At 36.8% G+C, this 17474-nt stretch overlaps 3 protein-coding genes across 8 annotated transcripts; 1 reads left to right on the forward strand and 2 right to left on the reverse strand.

The window, feature by feature from the left end:
• Positions 1-1238: 1238 nt before the first annotated feature.
• On the reverse strand, positions 1239-6254 carry LOC122313813 (phosphoglycerate mutase-like protein 1). Of its 3 annotated transcripts, XM_043129062.1 has the most exons (10): positions 5950-6251; positions 5216-5283; positions 4983-5090; positions 4775-4854; positions 4078-4240; positions 2639-2713; positions 2414-2502; positions 2178-2297; positions 1701-1745; positions 1239-1623 (listed from the first exon to the last, which is right to left on the reverse strand). In XM_043129062.1, exons 1-10 carry the CDS (start codon positions 6137-6139, stop codon positions 1494-1496), a joined length of 1068 nt encoding a protein of 355 aa, XP_042984996.1. In that variant the 5' UTR covers positions 6140-6251; the 3' UTR covers positions 1239-1493. The 3 variants fall into 3 exon arrangements, with proteins under 3 accessions (XP_042984996.1, XP_042984997.1, XP_042984998.1); XM_043129063.1 differs by lacking the exon at positions 2639-2713 and having other exon boundaries at positions 5950-6254; XM_043129064.1 differs by lacking the exons at positions 5216-5283; positions 5950-6251 and having other exon boundaries at positions 4078-4492; positions 4983-5036.
• A 2715-nt stretch (positions 6255-8969) lies between these two features.
• On the reverse strand, positions 8970-11329 carry LOC122314272 (transcription factor bHLH25-like). 3 transcript variants are annotated; one of them, XM_043129757.1, is made up of 5 exons: positions 11143-11329; positions 10978-11048; positions 10166-10714; positions 9612-9983; positions 8970-9449 (listed from the first exon to the last, which is right to left on the reverse strand). In XM_043129757.1, exons 2-5 carry the CDS (start codon positions 11014-11016, stop codon positions 9375-9377), a joined length of 1035 nt encoding a protein of 344 aa, XP_042985691.1. In that variant the 5' UTR covers positions 11017-11048; positions 11143-11329; the 3' UTR covers positions 8970-9374. The 3 variants fall into 3 exon arrangements, with proteins under 3 accessions (XP_042985691.1, XP_042985692.1, XP_042985690.1); XM_043129758.1 differs by having other exon boundaries at positions 10166-10437; positions 10555-10714; positions 10978-11329; XM_043129756.1 differs by having other exon boundaries at positions 10978-11329.
• A 1930-nt stretch (positions 11330-13259) lies between these two features.
• LOC122314175 (L-galactose dehydrogenase) lies at positions 13260-17333 on the forward strand. 2 transcript variants are annotated; one of them, XM_043129595.1, is made up of 6 exons: positions 13260-13560; positions 14630-14858; positions 14976-15275; positions 15889-16017; positions 16942-17106; positions 17153-17333. In XM_043129595.1, exons 1-5 carry the CDS (start codon positions 13292-13294, stop codon positions 17068-17070), a joined length of 1056 nt encoding a protein of 351 aa, XP_042985529.1. In that variant the 5' UTR covers positions 13260-13291; the 3' UTR covers positions 17071-17106; positions 17153-17333. The 2 variants fall into 2 exon arrangements, with proteins under 2 accessions (XP_042985529.1, XP_042985528.1); XM_043129594.1 differs by having other exon boundaries at positions 16942-17333.
• Positions 17334-17474: the final 141 nt, after the last annotated feature.

A 17474-nucleotide genomic window follows, 5' to 3' on the forward strand; every position in this document is an offset into this window, starting at 1 on the left:
CAATGAAATATTCTCTCTTTTGTTTGCTATTTTTGTCAAAGTTTGCCATGTGCACTGCATATTACTGCATCCCCCTAACATGAGAATAGAAATAACAGGTTGCAAAATTGAAAAGACAGAGGAAAAAGGAAAAGAGGAGAGAGATAGGAAGGACGAGAAATAGGATGGAGGTACCTTGAGCAGGCTATGGATAGGCATATTTGAGTTCACTCATCCCTGAAATACAAACCAGAATTACTCGCCAGAGTTACTTAGAGCTTGTTGGAAAATGAAACTTTTCTAGTATTCTAGGCGTTGGACACTTAAATATACATGGACGAGAAGGTAGGAGAATGTGTGTGGAGAGAAAAAGAAAACTCCAAAAGCACAATTCAAAGTAAAATATGGACTCTGCACCGCCAAGATGATATGATGACTGCCTCAGGCACAAAAGAAAAAATCATCTTCAAAGTTTGGAGTATGCTCCTTGCAACTTTCATTTGTTTCGTAGTTTCCATAGGTGCTCTCTTTCCTTACATACATACCTATTCTTATAATCTCGAAAGATGTGCAAAACCTTGATTCTTTGCACAGCTCTAAGTGGCTTAATAGCTCATTACATTCAATAAGTACTATTCAAAGAAATTGTCTATGACCAGTTGAAAACCTTGGGATTGTTTTGAGTTCACTACTCTGTCGGCTAATTATCTTCCACTGTCTTCAGCTTTCAGGTCGATTATGATAAACAAGGACTGCCAATGGGTTTGCAACTAATAGGCCTTCCATGGGGTACGCTGAGAGGTATAAGTTGTTATGATTATGAATGATGGAAATTTGATAGTTTCTAGGGCATGCTGAGAGACACTGACAAATTACGATTCACCAATTTCCTTGAGGTTTCCTTAAGGACTTGCACCACTCTATTGGTTTCAGCGTAAGACTCGATCCCATCTTGTTATTGTGGAAAGTTGAAACAGACATGACACTGAATTTCGCTGAGATTTTTGGTTGGCAATCAGGTTTTCTTGGTTGCCATTTTTCACACCAAAGGTTGCGGTTCAGGGATATCTTAGTCCACATCATGTAAACTTCTAGTTGGGATTCTTCTCTCAATACTCAAATCCTTAGGAGCTGCTCCTACCAGCCAGCATTTGTAACAGAGGGAGAGAAGTCACTTTCAGGTTGGAATAAGCACATGGTGAAGAAAGTCAATGGTGATGGAACAGGGCCAACAGGCATAAATTGGCTTAAGTTGCTCCTGAGATAACCCCCCCCTTCTTCATAAACCTTGAAAAATATTAGTTCAATTACAGTATTTCTATCCCTAATGACCTGGTTCATCTAATTTTCATTAAAAAATGAATCATTGTTTATCTCTTCCTTCTTCAACTTCCTTTATTTCAACATGATTCCAAAGGTATCATCACAGCATATTAAGAGGTATAGTAGGAGAAACCCGAGCTTCAAAGAATGCTTTATGTGCCCAGCACTTATGCCTTGTGGGACTTCTTTTTCTATGCAAATCCAGAAGAATGAGGCTCTTCTTTCTCTAGTTTCTTCTTGTCCGCTATATCGCTAGGGAGATCCAGCCCAGAAGGAATCTTTCCTGGATAATTAGTTGTTGTGTCAACCGAACCTGTCATACTGGCAAAACAACTATATACTTAGGAATCCTGAATGGGTGAAAGTATTTCGCAGTTATGAAGAGTACAAAGGCTCACCTTCTGTCAACAATGACCATAGACCGAAGCTCACAATTCGCAAAACTGCAAGTAAATGTTGGAGAAGTTATTTCTCATTCATGAATGAGTTAAAAACCTGGATCTAAATTAAGCGCAGGTAAAATTTTATTTCAAGTATTTTACTTATAATTTGTGCTCTACCAAAACAAACCCTAGGCTAAAATATACACATAATTTGATGAAAATAAAGTACATATAAATTTTACACGGGAGGACATCAATGACAAGCATTTATATGCAAGATTAATATTAGATAGTTAATCGGGACAAAAGAGCATAAAGCATGATCTACAGTTTTTTACACCTAAAGAAGGGGAAAAAATGGTGCAACATATAATGTGCTATGTACCGAGGAGAACATAGAGTAACACCCTACAAGGAGCGCCCATACCCATTATTAACACGATACCACGAGTGCCCATATATTCTCATATAAGAGGTATCATAGATACTTACTGTTTGCATATTTCTTTTTTAATCAAAGGTTGACAGTCATTTCCAAACAAACTTAGTGTATGAAACAAGAATCCACTGTGGGTAACAATTGCTATCTCCTTCTCTTTCCGTGTCCACAGCCTGAGAAAAAAATTTAAAGAAAAGCGGAGGTTCCACATACAATCATGTCTAAGTACGTTAGAGCCTAAATGCATTGATACAAATCCAAAGTTTTGATAGTAAGCAGAGGTCATCACCATTTCAGGAACTGCAATCCCCTAGCGGCAACTTCTTCCTTTGTCTCTCTAATATCAGCCTTCCATAGTACATCCTCGTCATTTTCTATCTGCATATAAATTTGGGAGAATTCAAGGAAACAATTATGTTGACTAGAAACCATATCGCTGCCAAAAGATGCGCTTGTAAATGAACTCATAAAAACTAGTTTTTTCTAGATCTACTTTAGATATCCAATTACTTGCCAGTGAAAAATCAACCGCAGGGAAAAGGAACTGATAGTCACTGATGTTTCTCCTTTTATCACAGGGGTGAACACCCTGCAGCCAGAGATATACAAAATAAAAGTAGCTTTAGTTATCATTCAACAATGCAGTTGGACATGGATGCTGTCAGGTCAGAAGCCCTTGTTCATACAGACAACACTTGACTATTTCACTGACCCATGAAGATCTGTTTCTTGGCAGCCTTCTGATTCAGGAATGTGAGTATGTATGTAATGGCCCAGCCCACCAGCCCATTTTTCCACTACCACCGGATGGCCCCGGAATGTAATTTAGAGGAGGAAATTTCTGTTGAGACTGAAACAGATGAAATTGATGAAGTGGCTGATAGAATATATTCTAGAATTGCATGGAGTACTAGGAGACATGAAAATCTGAGAGAGGGTTGCTCTTTTGGGGAGTTTAAAAGACACAACCCTCCTACTTTCTCTTGGGAGCCAGATCCGGTGGTAGCGGAAAAATGGTCTGGGCTGGGCCATTACAATGTATCTGTTATATGCTACCCGGGATGAGATTTTTGGTGCCTTGCCAGTGTTGTCTTGGTGGAGTCTAAGTTGGCTATTTGAATATGTACCTAAATCCAATTTTATATCATGGCTGGTTATTTACAACTAAGAGAAAGGCTTCCTCAGTGTGGCTATTCTGGTAATATATATTTCGTTTTTACCAGTAGTATGGCATGCACAGATTACCTCTTTTATCAATGTCGTTTTGTACCAGAATTTGCAGCAGGTTCGATGTCTCCTATTCTGTTTTTATCATAGAGAGCCACTGTATAGCCTTTTGAGCTAGTCATGTGTAGTTTGACAGCTAGTTGTTCCACTAGTTTATCTCTTCTTCTTTTTTTATTATTTATTTTTTCTGTGAGCGTGTTTGTTTGCTGCTGTATTTTCTCTTCTGCATTTGTAGCTTGTACTGTTATATTTTGCTTTAGTTTAATCAAATTTAAATTCATCCTAAAAAAGAAAAGGGAATGCAGCAACCATTAATAAGCACTAAGCTCGTTAGAAGCACAGAAAATACATATGGTCTAATGAAAATATATAAAACATATCCCCCACAAATTGTCTCTGCATCAAGTTAGAATCAGATGTTTCTGAATTTAGCCGTTGAATTAGAAAAATGACACAAGCTTTACAAAGATTATATCAACCGAGCAAAAACTATCAAGGCACATTTTGAACAATTGACTATCTTTCATATGAAATCATTTTCTTCCATGAGAGATTTTCAAGAATATATATAAAAAAGTTTTATAAGTAGGCTTCTATGCACGATATTGGGATTTTTACACACCCGACTTAAAGTTTTGTGACCACTGACAATGTGATTCACTATATTTTGATGGAAGGCAAGTGTAAGTGCAAGAAAGGAAAATGGCTAATCTTCACCAGACATACCAAATGTTCTCGACAAAGTTCTACTGCCATGACTGGTGGGGAGCTAATACTTGAGATTGCAGCACGACCACTGTTTCCTGCATTTGCCACCATTAGAGGCAGTACATCCATACTATCTGTGTAGCCCTCACCACCAAAAACTCCAACAGAAGTTTGTAATGTCCTATAATCAAGTGACAAGAAGTAAAAGTTTGAATTTTGCAACATTAATCATTGTAATGTGTCTTTTCAGGAAAAATAATAAATAAGAACCAAACCCATCTTCCCAAAAAGAGAACAAATGAAACAAAACTGTATTTCTTTAAATCCATTGAAGTTTCTTTTTTTATTTTGAATTCTTCACCCCTCTCAAGAGGCGTCTTTCTGCATAGGTTGCAAACATGACCACATTCAGAGGCAGAGCACTTCCTTTCAGCTGTAGCAGCATCATATAACGAAACCAATCACAAAAAGAGAAAATGAACATCAAGACAAATGTTTGCACTCCAAATCAAGAAACAATAATTTCTGACTATCCTTCAGCAAATATTACAAGGCAATGATTCAAATAAAAGCGTTCTGTCTGAGCTAATCAGAAATAAAAATGACGGGAAGAAAAACCACAGGAGGCTGAGTTATTTCTAAATAGAAGCACAGATATGTGAAAAGATATGAACAAATGGTTATCAAGAGGATTACAATAAGCTGACATCAAAACCTTAGCAAGGGGGATGTAATGACTAAATCAATCCTCTTGGATAGCCCACATGTGTGAACGTGTTTTCGCAAATTATCAACCTGCAACAACAGCAAAAATACTCAACACATATTTTTCCCTGGGCGTATAACAATCTTTCTAGCAAGGGAAAAAGTGTTGCAACTAGATACATGGAATCTGGATAAACATGTAATGACTTGCTTCATACCTGCTGCCAGCCTAGTGGAGTAAGGTGTGCATCAAGGTATTCAGGAGACAAGTATGCTTTGTAATTCTGATCTCCCTCTACATTGTGGATTCCTTGCGCATGCCTCACCTGGATGTATGATTTTAGAAGACCACAAGGCCTTGAGTTGAAAACAAAAGCCAAGAAAGAAGGCTAGCAGCTTCAAATCCATAACGGACATTGTACATAATTGGAAAACAGCTTTGGATACCAACCAGATGGAGAGTTTTGCATCGATGCAATGGAAACAAGCTTGTACCTGCGCCATCATCCATATCTGCAACTGAAATCATTAACTTTGAAGTAAGAAATAGGAAAAACACGAGTGGAAAAACAACGGTAATTGCCTGGAAAGCTTCAGCTGAAAAAATAATTGAGACAGTATCCAGTCAAAATCACATATCTGTAGAATGTATGTTTGTTCTGTCACTTAGTGCTGAACGCATATATAGGTTCAAGTCCAACGCATTTTTTAATTTATATTTTTAACTGTTTCATTCCTAACAATTAACAGCCTTTCTGTCATAAACATGCAGTTATGAGTTAACCACTTACTATGTCAATGAAAGCCTATAAAATTAGTAAGCTAGATTTACAATTATCATAGACACACACATATTAGAAAACAGGCACATATTAAACTCGCTAAGAACTTTCCTAAACGAAATAAACAAAAACCAAAAAACTCCCAAAATCAAGCCTTTACAGATCAAGCCAGCATTTTTCCCTGGGATTCAAACATGATGGAAACAAAAATTATCAGCTCAGCAACAGGGGAATTTCACAATGATCCCTCTCCTCCTCCTCCTATAAGTCACTACCTATAGCGGCTTAAATACACACAATCTTCTTGTGTAAAAAAAGAAAAAACAGAAATAATTCAAAAAATCAATCCAACCCACATGTGAATATACGTGTTTGGGTGAGAATTGTGGAAGGGAGGGTGTACCATGGAGAGAAGAGAGGCAAAGGGCAGAGAGACGAGATCGAATTGACGATGATTGAGATTGAGATTGAGACAGAGACCGACACCGAGTACTCTGAGGAATGCAAGTGGTGGAAGGGAGAGATGCTAGAGAAATGCCACCACGATCATGTCTGAGAGGACTAACGTTAGGAGTAAAATTAATGATGGTCATGGGTGCCGTTCTGGTTCTGTCGTCCTGGTCCGTACTTTCGTTAATTATTTAAAAGCTAGGACTCCCTGCCACTCGGCCCTCGACCTCCCCGACTCTCTTTTTGTCCCATTGCCTATAGCCTGCACTACCCCTCGTGGGAAATATGACCTTAGTTATTTATTTTTCTCCTCATGGACATTGGAAAATTGCTTACAAATTTTTACCTTAATATATAGATAGATATATATATGACTCTAGATTCTTACCAGATGATGGAGCGCCACTCACTGAATTAACATATTATACTGTTACACTAAATATTTACATCTACCTACTCATATCTAAAATTAATTTATATAGTATGATTGTAGTCGTCTCCCAGTCATATCTTTGAAGTTCGATATCTATTCTACTGCATGGCCGAAATTTATTTCCTCTCATTTAGGAAAAATATCATTGGTTTACATTTTACTTTTTGCTAATACCATTGATTTCGTGAAGTTGCTGTGGTTATTACCTTCTAGGAGAGTAATTGGAAGGGGTGTTTACATTTCCTACTGGGGTGAGGCTAACTTATCCCATGAGGCCCCGCAACTAAATCGTAGTCAGCCCACAAGTCATAGGCCCAAGGCCAATTCGGAATGATGGGATGTCACATTTCAACATTGCTCTGCACATTCATGTAGTGGCAGGGCCACATCGTATTTAAAGACTAAATACGAGACGTGGATAAAGATTACGACAAGGCCTATTTTCCCTGACAAGATGCATGATAAGGTGGCCGCAATCTTCCATCTACCACCGGGGATACAATTCAAGGAAGTCATGTCGTATTAAAGGCAATAATATGATATTATAATATTCACATATGATAAAAATAAAGATACGTGGTATTTAAAATATCACATTATTTAAAACTAAGAAACTTTTACTTTTTATAATCTTTCGAAAGGATTCTAATTGTAGTATTGACTAGTTATTTTGGAGTATAGGGTCATGTGATTTGAGTCTTCTATTGGGGCATTACAAATAGCATTAAAGCTTATTCTAACTAGAAATGTGAGTCTTTAGCTGTGCTACCTATAATGGACTGGCCTAACAAAGACGTTGAGAATTTAAGGAAGATAGATTGTGATACCTTCATATAATAAGGATAAGGGTAAATAGTGTATAAGATCTCATATTGCTTAGGAATGAGAAGTTTTTGTTCTTTATAAGGTTTCAATGGCGTTCCAATTGTATCATCAACTAATCATTTTAGAGTATAGATTATGTGGTTTGTGTCTTCTATTGGGACATTACCCAACCTATATGGAAAGCGACCTCCTCTAACATGAGATATGGGGACCACCTTGAGAGGTATAAAACTCGGACTCTAGGTTAGAATATTTTTTTCTTTACGCTATTTCATACAAAGAAATCCTCTCTAAGGAATGAAAAACCGACTTAATACATATATAGATATATATAACTTTCGATTCTTACCAGATGATGGGACGCAACTCATTGAATTAACATATTATACTTTTTATTTGAAAATGAGAAGTTTTGGCTCTTTATAATCTTTCAATAGAGCTCTAACTGTTGGGTTTTCTATGATGGTGTTATAAATAGTATCAGAGTTCATCTCAACCAAAAAATGTGGGTCTTGAGTGTTGCCACCTATAATAAACTAGCTAGCATGACGAGAACGTCGATAATTTAAAGGAGTAAGATTGTGATACCCTTATATGATAAGGATAAAAGTAAGTGACGTATAAGATTTTTCATTGTTTAGGAATAAAAAGTTCTTACTTTTTATAAGATTCTAATGATATTCTAATTATATTATTGACTAATCATTTTAAAGTATAAATCATATGATTTGAGTTTTCTATTGAATTGTTACAAGTCCCCCGGCCTGTATGGAAGGCGACCTCCTTTAACATGAGATATGAGGACCACCTGACAGAGGTATAAAAGTCGGACTGCAGGTTAGAACATATTTTTCTTTACGCTATTTCAAACAAAGAAATCCTCTCTAAGGAATAAAAACTGACTTACATCGGAGGTATTTTATTAACTCCAAGTCCTCATTTTCTTCGTGTCTTTGGCGATCAAGCCCGATAACCATTTGAGCGAAACACATATCGTCAGTACCATTCTAATTTCAATTTGAGACTGAAGTGTTGCACAAACCCAACAGGCTAATTAAACAGCCACGAAAATCAACACGCTTACAGCTTTCCTCCACTTAGTTCCCTGTGATTTGATGTGCATCCCATGCAGGGAATTATTTTAAAACCAGCTAATCAAACCTTGATTAAGTTCCACTCTACATGCAAGATTTCCACTCCATGAAAACTGGAAAGGTACGTGTACGTCTTGTAAAGATTCTGATGTTGACAGGATAACCCATTTTGCTTTCTTTACAAGTAGTTATCTACACATCTGGGGCCATAACTCTGACCAAATTAAGTTAAAAAAAAAAAGGTGCACGGGCGGTAGAATTCAAGCTATGTCTTGTAGAAAAGATGGGATCAGAGACTACTCATGAGGGTGGGTGTTTACTGTTTGATATTACTTGCTTTTGCTTTCCAAATCTTAGAAAATGATTGCCCTGCATGCTTATTTGTAACTCTAAATAATTGGAGTTCTAGTACTGCTTAATGCTAATTGGACGGGGAAGTGCTTCTCCCCTATTGCTTACCTTAGTTTCTTAGCAGTACCATGGCCCTACTTTCCATGAAAGTCGTAGCTAGAGATCAGGCCGAACCTCTCTTTTAAGCTCAGGCTTTCCTGATTATATCTAAAAATGGCTGGTAGTGGTATCTCATTGTTATCAACCAAACATGGAAGATATTAGAAAAAATAGAAGTTGCAATTATTGCATTGTTATCAACTAGACTGTTACAATCCAATGACTTTAATTACAAGGAAAAAAGGAGGCCCGAGGAGAGGAGAATTTTCAAGGTGCCTTGAAAACCATAAAACACGACGAAGTAGCTAGCGATATACAGGTGGGTCATTGATTCATTAACATGGTGAAGAGGTTATGCATGCAAAAAAAAAAAAAAAAAAAAAAAAACATTTAAAAAAAAAAATGAAAGGACCTACGAAATGGACCTCGCAGCAATGAAGCTTAGAAATAGATGGTTTAAGATGGTAGAGCATTTCTGGCCCCTTTAATTATTCCTGGCCTTCTGAATTAATAACCTTACAAAAGCAGCAAAGAAGTGATACTCCTCAATATCTTGGCTGAAATTGCTGCTACGTTTCACATGATAAACTCAAAAGCTGAGCGCAGACTCCTCACAAGATCCTTTACTGTCATGGAGAATCCCTCATCCATCTGCATAATGTTAAGAAGCTATTCAAGGGGGAGAACGCCAAATATTTTCATTTTAAAGACCTAACAACAGCGTTCATTAATTTTGGTATACCATAGTGAATTTAAATTTTTTAGTGGTTCGAAATTTCCATATTCGGTTCATTGAGGAATTTAAGAAATAACCTGAGCAATAATAGTGATATCAAGTGCAGAACTCCCAAATGTTATGACACTGCTATTAATGACTGTTAGGTGGAGCATTTCAATCTCAGCGATTGATTTCTCTGCCACTCCTTTCCTTTTCTCACAGTGAACTCTTATGAGGACATTTTTGTCACAGAATCTTGCTTCAATTTCTGGTAGATGCTCATCAAGGGGATCGCTGGAGAAGTTTTCACCTGAGATAGAGTTCTCACCATCAACGAAGAGTTGTGATTTCTTTAGAAAGACTGATTCTATGTTTATCTTCTTAGTTTGTTCCTCAAGTGTCTTCACTCGTTCTTGCAGTTGTTGCAGATACTTGATAGCATCGCCAAGAACAGAAGCCTTGTCCGTCTATTAATAGCATTAAGATAAAAGTTGGCATTGAGAATGCTTCAGCGGAAACAAATGATTGAATCATGCAGTACTAAAGATAACACTAGATGAAAATAAAAACCCTAACAATTACAAAAGAGTAGGAATCTAGCTACCCAAGTTGTTCAAAACAAGAGATATATTTTCGTGGAATCTAATACCTTCTTTAGGCCAGGTATTAATGCAGACAAAGCAATGAACCGCTGACTGAGCTTCTCTCGCCTTTTCCTTTCTGCTATAACGTGATCCGGTGTTTGAGAATGTCTAGTGCTTCTCCTAATACTCCTACCTCCCTGACAGGCCTTAAGTCCATAATCTTGATTCCCCAAGGAATCTTGAGAAATCAAAATATCAGAAGGAAGGGTATTAAATTTTTGGAAACATACTGCGGTCTCCTCCTTTGGCTTTAAAATGCCCATTTGATTTGCATAGTCTGCATTGGCAAATGATAGAACGTTTTGAGAAGGGGGAAGTTGTGGATACGATACATGTTCAAGTTTGGATGAGTTCCAGCTGTTGGGTTTGAGCAGTTTCATGGGTGAATCAATACCAGTCCGAGAAGTTGCCATGGCATTTTTGAGATTGAAGTTTGGATGAGTGAAAGAGTACTGTTGTAAAGTTTCTTCAAATGTGGCTGCTAGCGGCGGTATGCTTAGCTCATCGACAGAGTTCATGTGCCACTGGCTGGTGAACCTAGGATCCTCCATATCCTGCGAATTTGATATTTTCTGTGTCATTATGATCTTATTGATCTTATTCAGAAAATGCTCAAAGTACTGCTCCAAATTCTTGAGTTTCTCATGAAGCATTTCAAAACCAAAAAGTTGCATGCAAATTATTTAGCAGTAAGGTATATATAATAGCAAAAATATTATTCCAAAAAATAAATGTAATAATGCGTTCTTGTTCAGAGAATCCATCAATCTTTGTCCTAGAGTTATCACGACAGCAGAAGCACATAATTACCGCTTACCATTTCATGAGTTAACCCTCTAATGGAAGAAATCTCCATGGAAGAACGTCTCCTTATTGATAGAAAGAGCTCTAGGGAGAAATGAGAATCCTGCATGAGATCGAGGCCAAAAAGAAATATGGAGAAGTAGTACTGTACGTGGAATATTATAAAAAGAAAGCTCACCCTTCAATAATGACCAAGGCTTTCCTTTTCACCAGTTTGTTCTCATTACACTAGGATTGAGACTGCAGGATCTGCTTCCTCAGTTTTTATAGCTCAGCTTGCACATTATAGTTTACGTATGATCTGTAGCCCATTAGTGTTGCACGTCCTCAATCACGGGTTGTTCTTGTTAACTGGCCAGAGACATTCTGATACTTGATTTTTTTTATCGAAATTATGCAAAGGAAAATCACTTGTTACATCTTTTCGCGCGGGGCACTTGAAGCTGACAAAATAGAACTTATCATTATGACTAAAAGCAAGTCACTTTTGCTGTAGTGTGCCGTGTGGACTTTTAGGAGGATGCTTCACCAACAATCCTTTGAAATCAAGAGCATGGTAATTTTACGCAGATGATCTGGCATCCCATTCATAACAGTTTATAAAGCCCATGTGATTTGAGACGTGTCATCTATAATTAATATAGGGTTAAGAAAATAATTGGTTTAGTCCAAAGCCTCCCTTGACTTTGTTGTTGTTTGAGCCAATACAGTAGTGACTCGTGGCCAAGTGAGCTGATTGTTGGGCCAATGGGGCTTGTCAAACCGACTCATAAAGAGGTCGGTTCATCATGAAATTACCGGATGAAGTTCAAAATGGAAAAGGGACATAAACTATTCTTTTGAGAAAGCAATCCTATCGATGTTGCTGAAGACAGTAGTGGATCAATTAGAACTTAGTGGAGTCCAAGTTTGACGATGCTGCATGCAGGTTACAGATCATATTTCCTCATGTATGGGATATCTGTCGGTGCCGATCGAAACCAATTTACGTTATCCCGGGAAAAGGGTTGGGAACAGATGCAGTACTTGACGAAGTGTGAAATGGTTAGAATGACTGACCATTTTAGTTTTTTTTTTCCCCGGCCCCTAAGCAGACGCATTTTGAAACGAAGAATCCTGAGCACCGGTGGAGTGCTTATTATTTGAGTAAATAAAGCTTCAGTTTTGTCCATGCATATATTTCCTAACGGGGAGGAGGAAAATCGGCTGTATCGACTCTGATAGTTTTATGTCGGTTTTCGTTTTTTCTAAAGGTGATCTAAACCTAAGAGAGTCGAGAAAGAGAGTGTTGCATAGGAGAGAGAGCTACTGCAAATGATGTTGGGAAGTAGAAATTAAAAGTAGAAGACAATCCCATATTACAACAACGGCGTCGTTTCAAATATATTTTTTTCATAGGTCTTCCATGAAATGGTGCCATTTTGTTTAATATTAAATAACTTTGTTTCATTTATGTGTTGTAAATTATATATAAAAACAATGCCGTGTCGTTCCACTTAAATTTAAGTGGAATGAAGTAATTTTGTAGAAGGTATATTTAAAAAAAAGGATTTATAATATCGGCTGATTTAACAGTCTGGTCCAACTTTAAATAGAGATTGAACCGTTGAACTTCAATTTTTCACCGCATGCACGACTAGTTCTCCACCAGTTTTGACTAGTTCTTGATGCGGCCGGTCGGTTCTTATTGCCGTCGATTTTGTCGGTTCCTATACAATTCTAGTTGAGATGAGTGAGATGATAGATATGTAAATAGTAGAAAAATAATTTGATTTAAAATATTTTATGAGATTTTGAAAAAAAATTTAAATATATTATAAAGTTGAAATATTATTATAATATAATTTTTTTAATATAATTTATTTTAAAAATTGTAAAAATTGAGTTATTTTTATGTTTTATTTCAAAATTTAAAAAATTATAATAACGAAGTAATAATTAAATAAAAAAATTGAATATATATAATTAAAAAATATTTATATTTAAATATTTAATTGTGGAGATTGAAATTTTAAACCTCAAAAGTACGAGACCGTTGGCATTGTCTCTTATATATGAGGCTATGAGCTGTAGGATACATACTCCTTGCAAGTTGTGAGTGTCCCCGATAATTGAGTAATCGACTGTCCCATTCTTAAAAAAAAATCGAAGAATAATGTGAGAACCTTAATGACTTTGTACATTATTTGGTTCTTGTCGTTAAACTAGTCTGACGTGGAAATGGCAGGGAAAAACTCACCCAACAGTGGCCCACCGCAGGTTCCACGAAGGGACACGTTTGAGTCTAGATCCAAATCCAGTTCAGTACCACTGGGTTCTTACTCTTTATGCTTCCAACACCATCGAAGATCTTCTTCACTCTCCTCACATCAGGCTCCTCTTTTCAATCTCACGCGCTAACCTCTCCAGAACCAATGGCTTTACAGCCGGCCAGTCTCGAGCTCCGGGAGCTCGGGAACACGGGGCTCAAGCTCAGCTGTGTCGGCTTCGGGGCCTCGCCTCTCGGCAACGTTTTCGGTCCGGTCTCCGACGAAGATGCCATCGCCTCCGTCGGCGAAGCCTTTCGCCGCGGCATCAACTTCTTTGATACCTCTCCGTATGTCATTTTTTCCTGGAAAGTGTAATTTTGTTCGTGCGTGTGCGCACGCGTGTAAACCGGCGTTTGGTTTGCTGAGAAAATGTAGAAGAATGAAGAAAATTTGTTAGCATTGACTTTTGCTGCATAGCTGATTGTTGGAAAGTAAATGAAAGTCAAGTTAAAACCGAAGAAATAATTTTTTTTTCGTGATGCAAGTTAAATAGCAAAGGATGAAGATCCTCTCTGTTAATGAAAGAAAGGATAATATTCACTGATTGGATCGATAATGAATATTCTGTGTTTGAAAGTGAACGGATTCCAAAATCGAAAACGTTACACGTTAATGAGTCTAGTTCAGGCGGAAAAGTTGGAATATTTTATCCATAGTTCAGCAGTCGAGTTTTTAGGCAAGGGAGGTGGCCAATTTATTTGATGCGTCTCCATGTTTGTTGTTAGCTCTGGTAGTTTTAATCTTTATGTCAATAGGTGAAACTGGAGAAGAACTTATTATAGCTTTTGGTGTTAGATTTATATTACTGAGAACTCTAGCGGACAAAGATTTTGTTTTATATTACTGAACACTATTCAAGAACTCAGAACTCATTAATGCTTTGCTTGGCTGTGTAAATTTTAAGGGATCCAATTAAATGAATATCGATCTAGCATTATAAAACCTATATTACTTATGAAAAAAGAAAAAGCATTCTAAAACCTATATTATTGTAATGTGAATCTAACAAAAGAAAAACTGCTTCACTCATTTCAGCATTATGTGCTGTAATTCTCATTTAAATGTGTGTGTGTGTAGTGTTGGGTTTCAGATTTAACCTTCTTTTCTTCTTGGTTTTCTTGATCCAAGGTGCAGTTGAGTAGCTGTACTAACCTGCAAATTTTCACGTTCTGTGCTTCCCTTCCTAATTTTATTGTTCATCAATTGTTAGTTACGTTGTACTTTCCTTGTTTCAGTGCATTGATAATATGCTTTGTTGCATTGATAATATGCTTTGTTTCTGATAACTAATTCACTGCAGAGTTCTGATAGTGTATCTTCTTTCTCTTACCTTATTTGTCTCATTTTTGTTTTTAGATACTATGGAGGAACTTTGTCAGAGAAGATGCTCGGTAAGTCACTAAAGGCTCTAGGAGTTCCAAGACACAAATATATTGTATCAACAAAGTGCGGGCGGTACGTTGAGGGTTTTGACTTCAGTGCTGATAGAGTGACTAGGAGCATTGATGAGAGCTTAGCAAGGTTGCAGCTAGACTATGTTGATATATTGCAATGCCATGACATTGAATTTGGATCTCTGGATCAGGTGCTTAATTAATTAAACCTGTTAACTTTCTTTGAATGTGGACTCTGTTTCTTGATGGTTGTTGTAAAATTCATTGTGGTGGTGACACTTGGATTCTTTAAATGGTTTTGTTAACAGGTTGTCAACGAAACTATTCCTGCCCTTCAGAAAATAAAGGAAGCAGGGAAGATCCGTTTTATTGGAATTACTGGACTTCCATTGGAAGTTTTTACATATGTACTCGATCGAGTGCCACCAGGCACAGTGGATGTAATTCTGTCATATTGCCACTACAGTATTAATGATTCAACATTGGAGGATTTATTACCCTACTTAAAGAACAAAGGGGTTGGAGTAATTACTGCTTCTCCACTTGCAATGGGTCTTTTGACTGAGAGAGGTCCCCCAGAGTGGCACCCAGCTTCACCTGAGCTCAAGGTGTTCTTCTCTTCAAATGACAAATTCTAAAATTTTATGTTTCTTTTGCATCATTAGCTAACTCAAAATTCTGATTCCTTTTAACCAACATCATATCTGTATGTTAGCATATGCATATGTGTCAGCAGATCAAGCCAATGGGAAAAAATGAAAAATTCTTTACCCGATAGATAGACACATTACAAGAATTAATGATCATTTTATAGAGTGAGAATATCTCTTCTGATTATGGAGATTATATTATACAAAATATTCAGATTAGAGAAGTGCTCCTACCAAAGTCCTTTCATGAATATCTGCAACTAGCTTTATGTTCTATAATGGAATCAAGAATGTTTATTTTCTTTTTTTCAATATCTGAGAAGACATGATACTCGAATTGCATTACTAAAATGAATGGTAAACGAAAATATATATGTTCAATGAATCTAACAGCCTGTTAAGTTTTGATATACAGCCACATAATGGAGTCATTGAGAATGTTAGATGTTCTCAAAGATGTTATAACTTATTTGCTTACAATAGATGGACCACATTTTTTAAATCTCTTTATTTTCTGAAGCATGTAATATAAGGTTGCTAACTGCTTGATCTGTTTCATATTTTCAAAAAGTCTGCATGCCAAGCTGCTGTTGCCCATTGTAAAGAAAAGGGGAAGAATATTTCAAAGTTGGCTCTGCAATATAGCCTGTCAAATAAAGACTTTTCATCTGTTTTGGTTGGAATGAACTCTGTTGGACAGGTAAGTTTCTTGGCTCAAGTATATGTGTGCCTTATTGTTTGTTTTATAATTAATTCATGTAGATAAGTTTTCAGTTGATTCTCCTCCTGGTGAAGTTTCATTGCAAAGATCAGATGGTCCACATTATTGCAGCTTCTAACATAAAGCACAACAAACTTATTAAGCACTCCCTTTTTAATGAATAAATTTTGAATCTGCAGTCTTTTCCCCTCTTATAAGCCATAACTTAAAACTGAGCCTTGGAATGATCTACCCACTCTAAACTGTAGCGTCCTAAAGATCAGGTGCTCAAGCACTTTTGATGGTAAATATATCTTCATCTGAAATAGCCATGCCATGTCCTTTAAACCAGGTTATATCTTACTATCAGGAGTATTGATTGCCATAATTCCTAATGTAATCTGTACAATCAGGACCAGCCCAATTCAGTCTCAGATTCTTAATGAAATCTGCCAGAGTAGTTTTCGTTGGATATCCAAATCTACAGTTATCCTACCCCCATCTCACTCCACCATCTGGGCCTGCCTTTGTGTCTTACTTCCAACTGGAATCAATGAGCCTGATATGGTATTTATTTATTTTTTGATGAATTGGTATTTATTTAATATTTGAACATAGTAGTTTTTGAACCTCCAGGTATAATCCATAACTGCTAAAGAGAACTTTTTGTGTATGCTTCTAAGGTCGGCCAGGCCACACATTCCACACATCCTTCACATGCACCTGAAAATAAAGCTTTGTCCGTATGAAATTTACCTGAAAATTAATTCAAGCACCTGTCAAACATGCACCTCCCTGACTAATACAGAAGACCCTTGTGCTGTATATGAATTAAGTATTATTTTCTATTAAACAACGTCGAAATATCCCTTAAAAGCCGTGCTCTATTAACCGCTGATTAACTCATGGCATTTTGATGATCAGGTGGAGGAGAATGTTGCTGCTGCTATAGAAGTCACAACTGTTGGCAAAGATGTGGAAACGCTGTCAGAGGTTGAAGCTATCCTGAAGCCCGTGAAGAATCAGACATGGCCAAGTGGAATCCAGCATTGATAACTACTACTTATGTGCATTGGTTTTTTTTTTTTTATTTTTTTTTTATTATTTTTTTTTTTTATTTTTATTTTTATTTTTATTTTTATTTTTATGGGCATGTGAATTGGTCCATTAATAACAAGTTAATCCAATTGGGGACGAATTCTATTGTTGTGAGGCTCTGCCTGTATAAGAGGAAATAATTTTTCGATGGGGATGTATCCAAATGCTTTAATGTTACGAGCATATCATGTATGAATAATATCCTTCTTTGTGGATAATTGAGGCTTCGATTTATTTTTTCGTTTATATATAAAAAGGCAGAAGTTTTGGCCGGAATTGGAAATTGCCATCTTTTAGGAAGTGAGTATGATCTAACACGTCAAAAACTTTGGGGGGCAGGAGAAAAAGACTTTAAAGTT

The sequence above is a fragment of the Carya illinoinensis genome, chromosome 6 (assembly GCF_018687715.1).
Source record: "Carya illinoinensis cultivar Pawnee chromosome 6, C.illinoinensisPawnee_v1, whole genome shotgun sequence".
Classification (NCBI taxonomy): Eukaryota; Viridiplantae; Streptophyta; class Magnoliopsida; order Fagales; family Juglandaceae; genus Carya; species Carya illinoinensis.